This window comes from Aspergillus affinis (genome assembly GCF_023601865.1).
Source record: "Aspergillus affinis strain CMG 70 chromosome Unknown NODE_87_length_163274_cov_91_156480, whole genome shotgun sequence".
Classification (NCBI taxonomy): Eukaryota; Fungi; Ascomycota; class Eurotiomycetes; order Eurotiales; family Aspergillaceae; genus Aspergillus; species Aspergillus affinis.
Genome location: NW_026515868.1, coordinates 155594 through 163274, shown reverse-complemented (window position 1 = coordinate 163274; position 7681 = coordinate 155594). Strand labels below are relative to the sequence as shown.

At 44.8% G+C, this 7681-nt stretch overlaps 3 protein-coding genes across 3 annotated transcripts; 2 read left to right on the top strand and 1 right to left on the bottom strand.

The window, feature by feature from the left end:
• Positions 1-798: 798 nt before the first annotated feature.
• KD926_010847 (retropepsin-like aspartic protease) lies at positions 799-3137 on the top strand (the record flags this gene model as incomplete). Its single annotated transcript, XM_053103251.1, has 6 exons — positions 799-909; positions 1146-1673; positions 1728-1931; positions 2260-2356; positions 2428-2668; positions 2855-3137. 6 exons carry the CDS (start codon positions 799-801, stop codon positions 3135-3137), a joined length of 1464 nt encoding a protein of 487 aa, XP_052953409.1.
• A 93-nt stretch (positions 3138-3230) lies between these two features.
• On the top strand, positions 3231-4460 carry KD926_010846 (reverse transcriptase/ribonuclease H family protein; the record flags this gene model as incomplete). Its single annotated transcript, XM_053103250.1, has 1 exon — positions 3231-4460. One exon carries the CDS (start codon positions 3231-3233, stop codon positions 4458-4460), a length of 1230 nt encoding a protein of 409 aa, XP_052953408.1.
• Positions 4461-5928: 1468 nt separating this feature from the next.
• KD926_010845 (uncharacterized protein) lies at positions 5929-6744 on the bottom strand (the record flags this gene model as incomplete). Its single annotated transcript, XM_053103249.1, has 2 exons — positions 5929-6316; positions 6722-6744. The coding sequence occupies 2 exons, from the start codon at positions 6742-6744 to the stop codon at positions 5929-5931; spliced, it is 411 nt and encodes a 136-aa protein (XP_052953407.1).
• Positions 6745-7681: the final 937 nt, after the last annotated feature.

Sequence of the window (7681 nt, the reverse complement as noted above, 5' to 3'; positions counted from 1 at the left end):
CCAGTTGATCACCCAGTGCTTGAACTTATCTACGGTAGCAGGCTTAGCGCAGTTTAGACGGATCCTAGGGTTTGACACATTGAATACCGTGCAGTGCGAATCGAGTTCGAGCAGCCATGTCGACCACTTCGAGTAACGTTGGATCTCGAAATACCTCAGGTTCCAGTGGTGCCAGAGCGCCCACTACGGAGGAACTGATGGGGATGATTGGTCAACTCCAAGGCCACATACAGACGCTAGAGGGGCGTTTGGCAGTTAAATCAATCAAGGTCAGACCGCCAGAGACCTTTGATGGAACTAGATCCAAGCTACGAGCTTTCACGACTCAGTTGGACCTATACCTTCGAATGAACCATGAGAAGTTAGCACACGAAGCAGATAAAGTTTTCTTCGCGTCAATCTATCTCACAGGGCCAGCATTCGATTGATTTGAACCCTACATTAGGGACTATCAAGAATAACCTGTCGACAAACAAGATAACGACACAAAAGAAATATTCGCCAGCTACGACGATTTCAAGAAACGACTCCAGGGAACGTTCGGAGACATCGATGCGACAAGAAATGCCGAAAGAAAGCTGTGGCGACTCAGACAAACTGGATCAGTTAGCAAATTAGCATCAGACTTTCAACAGATTATCTCACACCTAGACTGGGATGAAGATTCTTACATCGCCAAATTTGAAGAAATACTGAAACCGGAAATCCAGGAGAAGCTGATCTGGATGGAAAGACCAGGATCACTCAGCAAAATGATAGAGCAAGCAGTCAAGATCGATAACAAGCTTTACGATTTCAATGCTCGACAAAAAGAAAATCGGTCTGGAATACGATTCCAAGGACACCAGAAAACAAACAGTTATTAAGTCAATGACAGACGAACAGCGCAACCAAGAAGCCAAGGATACAGTGATCCTTATGGGCTACAACCTATGGAGCTAGACGCTACCGAAAAACGACAACAGCTATTGTCGAAAGAAGAGCTCGATCGACAAAAAAAAGAACAGTTATGCTTCAACTGTAGAAAAGCAGGGCACCGATCGAAAGAGTACAGATTACCAAGAAAAGGAGCCAACGGTGGGACACCGAGGAGGTCCGGCACTAAGGAGCTCAGAGCAACGCAAAAAATTAACGAGATTGTACAGCCCGCGAGAGGCGCATACGACATGAGTTGGTGGCCTTTAGGCGTAGCGGACGCGCAAGGACCAACAGAAGAATCATGCATTGTCCAAAAATCACAAGACGAAAACGACTACCCACGAATTCCCGACAACGTGGAAGAGGCCACAAGGAGATTAGCGAATTCTCCACAGATGTTCAGTGAAGCAACCGAGAAGCTTCTGAACGTAACACGCTATGACGAGGATTGGGAGGAAAGACAGTTCCAAGACCCAGAGATATCCGATAGCGAAGACTCAGAACACTGGCCTATGAACGACGAGACGGATGGGTCTCTCAAAGCCATCAGCAAGAAGCCAGATTCATTGGGCAACAACTGGATTCGAATGCCAGGAAGTTTCGACCCACTGAACGAAGATTACGGGACTCAATGGGAAGGCCGTAATCCCAACACGGAGACACTCTCAGAAATACCGGAAACACCCGACGAAAACTTTCACGAACAGATACCCAGTCAGGAGGACGCTGGCAGCACTGACTCGGAAGATGATCAAGTGATCAAGAATACCTCTGATTATAATCAAGCGGAACACAGAGCCTCTGATTAGAAAGGGGAAAACAGCGAAGCCGATCAGCATGTCTTTACTCTACTGAAAGAAATCAGTAACGAGCAATGGAAAGAGAAGTTGATCCAGGACCTAAAACAGGATCCAACCAAACTTACAGGGGAACTGCGACGCATTATCTCGCAATGTCCGCACTGGAAGTTGGACTGTTGGAACCCACAGAGAGAGGACTGGGCAACACACAGAGTGAAATGCGCAACAGAATATGCCACAAGATGCAGGATATGCGACCGATGGAATCACGATTACTATCAGGCTCTACAGAAAATGAGTAAACGAACCGGTCACATCAGATCCTTACACGCATGTCGACAAGAGAATTGCGAATGCTTGTATCAGACAACACACGCAACGCACCATTGCTTACTATGGGTTGCATGTCAGGACGACGAATGCAAGGACCCAATACACGAAATACTGAAATACATCTCACAATGTTACATGGTCAAGGAAGGGACAGGATACCTATGCAGGAAACCAGGGTGCGCTTGCATTGGATACTCCATGCACCCAGACCACGGGAGAAGACATTGGACAGGATATTGGGAAGACTATTGTCAAGTTCACTACGACGCGAAGCTTGGACAACATTTCCCACGACAGCCACGAGGGTTAGCAGGACCCCGTTGGGCAAACAGTTTATCAGTAACAGCCCAAAAAGGATTGCATCTGAAGTTAATAGCTACAGTTCTGAACCAGAACGCTCGAGTCATGGTGGACTCTGGAGCAACGGGCAACTTCATGGATCCAAGATTTCAGGAACAGCTGAAGATCTTAGGGATAACAAAGGCTACGCCAGAGCCTATTACAGGACTGAACGGTGAACCATTGGGAGGACACCTCACAGTCGAATCAGGACCAGTACCTATGGTTGTAAAGGGTCATTTCGAGTATATAAGTTTCGACGTGACACCTTTGGGACGGTATAACGTGGTGTTGGGGATCCCATGGCTTCGGGATCACAACCCAGAGATTGATTGGAAAACAGAGAGTTTTCAATTCACGAAATGTGAATGCCCACGACAAGGCCAGATAAAGAAGGCATCTGAGGTCAAACGGCGTGCTTAGGGCCAAGCGAGCCGAGCTAACGCTAAGAGATTAAGGGGTAGATCTACTAACACGCTAACTGAAGACGCCGAGCAGGTGGACACTGCAGTCGCAGTTATGGCAGCAACCAAACCTACGGGAAAGGAATGGTTAGCACGACTTTCTGGTTGGGCACCAGATACACGACAAGAGTACGCCAACACGATGGCTACTACTGAATACAACACGGAACTGCACGAACAGATCGAGTCATGGCAAATGATCGATGCTACAGAATTAGCGGCCAGCAAAGAAGTACAGCAGTTACCAGACAAATACGAAAGATTTCAGGAGCTATTCGAATAACCCGAGAAGCCTGAACTACCAGAACACGGAAAACATGACCACCGGATTCCTCTCAAAGATGAAGACAAAGTTGCATGCAGAAAGATCTACCCTATGTCAGAAAAGGAGTCTCAGATCTTGCGACAATACATTGAGGAACAACTTGTAAAAGGCTACATCAGACTATCGACATCACCTGCAGGACACGGAGTCCTGTTCGCACCAAAAAAGGATGGAAACTTACGATTGTGCGTTAATTACCGACCATTGAACGAACAAACCATTAAGGACAGACATCCATTACCGCTCATTGCAGAGATACAAGACAAAATCAGAGGAACAAAATGGTTTACAAAGTTCGACATTACCGACGCATACAACAGATTGAGAATCGCCAAAGGAGAAAAATGGAAAACGGCTTTCAGAACGAAATACGGACATTTCGAATACTTGATCATGCCATTCGGGCTAACTAACGCGCCAGCATCATTCCAGCGATTTATTAACGAAGTTTTGGGAGAATTGCTCGACACCTTTGTTATCGCGTACCTAGACGATATTCTGGTATTTTCGAATAACGAAGAAGAGTACATTCGACACGTAAAACAAGTGCTACGGAAGCTACGCATTACTAAGTTACGATTGAAACTCAAGAAGTGTGAGTTCTATGTCCAAGAGACAGAGTTCTTAGGACACTGGATCACCACCGAAGGAGTACACATGGAAAGAAGCAAAGTCCAGGCAATCAGGGATTGGCCTGTACCTAAAAGCCTGAAAGAAGTCCAACAGTTTACCGGATTGATCAACTATTATCGGAGGTTTATCGATGGATACGCCAAATCTATAATACCGATATTCAACTTGTTGAAACAGAATCAGAAGTTTGAATGGACAACACAGGCACAGCAAGCTTTCGACGACGTGAAACGGAGAATCACGACCGCACCAATCCTAGTACAGCACGATCCAGAGAAGCTGACTACGATCGAAACCGACGCATCCGACTATGCTATCGGTATGAGAATGACACAACCAGATGAGAACGGCAGAGCCAAACCAATTGCGTTCCATTCACGAAAGCTTATTCAGGCAAAAATGAATTACGACATTCACGACAAAGAATTGCTAGCCATAGTGACAGCATTCAAAGTATGGAGAGTGTACCTGGAAGGAGCTCAGCACCAGATTCTAGTAAAAACGGATTACAAGAACCTTACGTTCTTTACCACGACCAAAGAATTGACCAGAAGACAAGCGAGATGGTCAGAAAAGTTATCACAGTTTGATTTTAGAATCGAACATTGCAAAGGAACAGAAAACGGACAAGCAGACGCGCTTAATTGACGACCAGACTACGAAATTACGGATCGAATTGTGGAGCCGGCAATATTGAAACAAAACAAAGACGGTTTACTTTCGTACAACAGACAACATTCGATCTCGGCAACAATCGAAATCAGTAACAACATTGTTAACAAAATCATCAAGGCAACCAAGGAAGATGCCATAATTTAACAAATTGCAGAAAACTCAGCAGAAAATGAAAAGATCGCTACTGATGAGGACGGGTTAGTGTATATGTACGGACTCATCTACATACCAGAGTGTATGAGAACTGAGATCATTGCTATATATTATGATAACCCTATGCACGGACATTTCGGAGTCGAGAAGACTACCGAACAGATCACAAAGAACTACTACTTTCCAAACGTCAGACGGAAGGTACAGGATTATGTTACGAAAAAATGCGAGACTTGCATTAGGGACAAACCAGCAAGACATCAACCCTACGGAAAAATGCAGTCACCAGACGCACCATTGAGACCTTGGAAATGGATTACGATAGATTTCGTGGGACCTTTACCTAAATCTCAGGGATGGGACATGATCGCAGTCATCACAGACAGACTGACAAAGTACGCATACATGATACCATGCAAGACAACGATAAAAGCCACAGATATAGCACATTTGCTATTGGCACACATCATCACACGACACGGGATGCCACAACGAATCACTTCAGACAGAGACAAACTATTTATATTGAAGTTTTGGCAATCACTTACCGACCAAATGGGAATCAATCACTCATTGACAACGTCATATCATCCACAAGGAAACGGTCAAACAGAAAGGATAAACCAGACGATGGAACAGTACCTCAGGCACTACGTGAACTACCAGCAGGACGACTGGGCAGGACTGTTACCAATGGCAACATTCGCATACAATAACGCGATACATTTAACCACAGGAGTCATACCGTTTTATGCAAATTACGGTTACAACCCTATGTTAACTGGAGAACCACGGAACAAGGCACCAGTTGCGACAGAAGCTCAAGAGACACTTGACACGCTTAAATATTTTCACGCACAGATGTCAAGGGATATCGATTTTTTCAATCTTAGAGCAGCAGTATATTACGACAAGCACCATAGGGAGAAATCTACCTTCAAAAGGGAGGAAAAAGTGTTCCTGCTCCGCAAAAATATTAAAACCAAGCGACCAAGTCAGAAACTCGACCACCAAAAGATTGGACCATTTACGATCGAAGAAAAAATTGGATCGATTAACTATCGTTTGAAGCTACCAGAATCGATGAAAAGGATACACCCAGTATTTTATGTCTCATTATTGGAACCAGTACCAGCAAACGCGCAAATCGCAGAAAATGTGGAAATCGCAGACGATACGGAACAGGAATACGAAGTTAAAAAAATCCTGGATCACAAGAAAGTCAGCGGAAGATCACACTACCTGGTAAAATAGGAGGGATATGATACCTCAGAAAATACATGGGAACCTATCGAGAACCTGATGGGGTGCCACCAGTCGGTTCGACGGTACCACCAGCAGCAGAAAGATCGAAAACCGACCAAAAAGCGGGATCATTCATCAACTGGCTCAATGTAGGATCACTAGAGACAGCAGCAAGCTGGGCAGTCTCGTGTTCACTGGCCAAACGATCCAGCTCGCGCAAATCTTCGGCAGACGGAGGGTCTTCTCCGTCCAACACGTCCATTATATAGGAATTATGATCCAACATCTTCCCACCACGTTCTTTTAAGAAATTGCGATGCTTTCGCAAACGTTTCAGTTTAGCGAAGAGTTGTTCTATTTGCTCTTCGGCTTGTTCGATTTCGGAGGATAATCGATCCTCGTCACGTTTCAGACGATCCCACTCTCGTTCACTATGAAATCGTTTTTCGCATTTGCGGCCACGACGGGTGCAGACTGCACAGTTTCAATTTTTGGAATCCATGAAGCAGGGAAGACCGCGGGAAAAGCACCAGGCACAAGGAAGTTCGACCTGGACACCGTCACGGATAATACGGTCAGCCTGTTAGCAACGTTCCTTATAGCGATCACGCTTGGGCATAATGACGCACGTCAAGAAAAGGGGTCAGGAAAAGGAAGGAGAACACTCACCAGCGATAAGACGGGAGATAGCTGTCTTATCTGTTCTTTAAGGGATAAAGAACCTGAAGGAGGGGAAGTGATGTTACGGACTCTTGCAACACTAGAAGCCGCGAGGCAGAAACGATAGGATAACAGCGGCCCGAGGCTGATGACGCTACGGAGGAAACATGGATCACGTAATATGGTATGCCAGCACCATATGGTATACGATATACCATCGGGTATGTTGTAGACCAGATGGTATGCCGCAGACCTACAAGGTATACGGGATGGTATACTCAAGGAGGACTATATAAGGACACTCGCTCGCCCACCTGTTAGATAGTTCTTGTTTAGTTCCTCGTGTTCAATAACAATTACGTTCTTTGATAGTAACTTGTTACTGCTATTAGATTCGCCTATCACTATCACAGGAAGGTATACGTACCGACCTGGCCTTACTTCTATCTTTGCTGCATTCAGGATCCTCAGGGGGGATCACCGAGACACTCAATACCCGTTCCAGTTAGTAGAGCCACCGGGCTCTCAGGTTAAGTATCACCCATCCAGGACTTAGGATCAACCAGTTGATCACCCAGTGCTTGAACTTATCTACGGTAGCAGGCTTAGCGCAGTTTAGACGGATCCTAGGGTTTGACATTTGGCAAGAACTTAGTAGATTTGACTAAGCTATAACCATTCATTTTCTGTAAATGGAGGGATCTCAGTCTGAAGAGCCAGAAAACGATTAATCTGGACCTTTACTTTTAACCTATTATCAATTATCCGATATGTAGGATTTCATCTAGTTCTACATCATATTTAATATATTTGTCAGAGAAATTTATAAATTAGCAAATATCCTTCTATTTTTGCTTCCGTTGAGGGCTACGAACAATTTAAAGACGGAGAATTCGGAACTTTACCAGTGCTAACTGCATAGATATAGACTGTCTATTGTAGAGATTATTGCAGGCAGCATTTGCCTCTTCACTACTACCAGACTTTAATGCCCGAAGGATGTCCTTCACAACCAAGTTTAAGATATGAGCTAGGCAGCGAATATAGCTATCAAATTCTTAAAATTAGAGTGTACCGCATTCACTCTTCTTTTTCTTTAGAGTATAGTATAGCTCTAAAACTATAACCTCGTTATT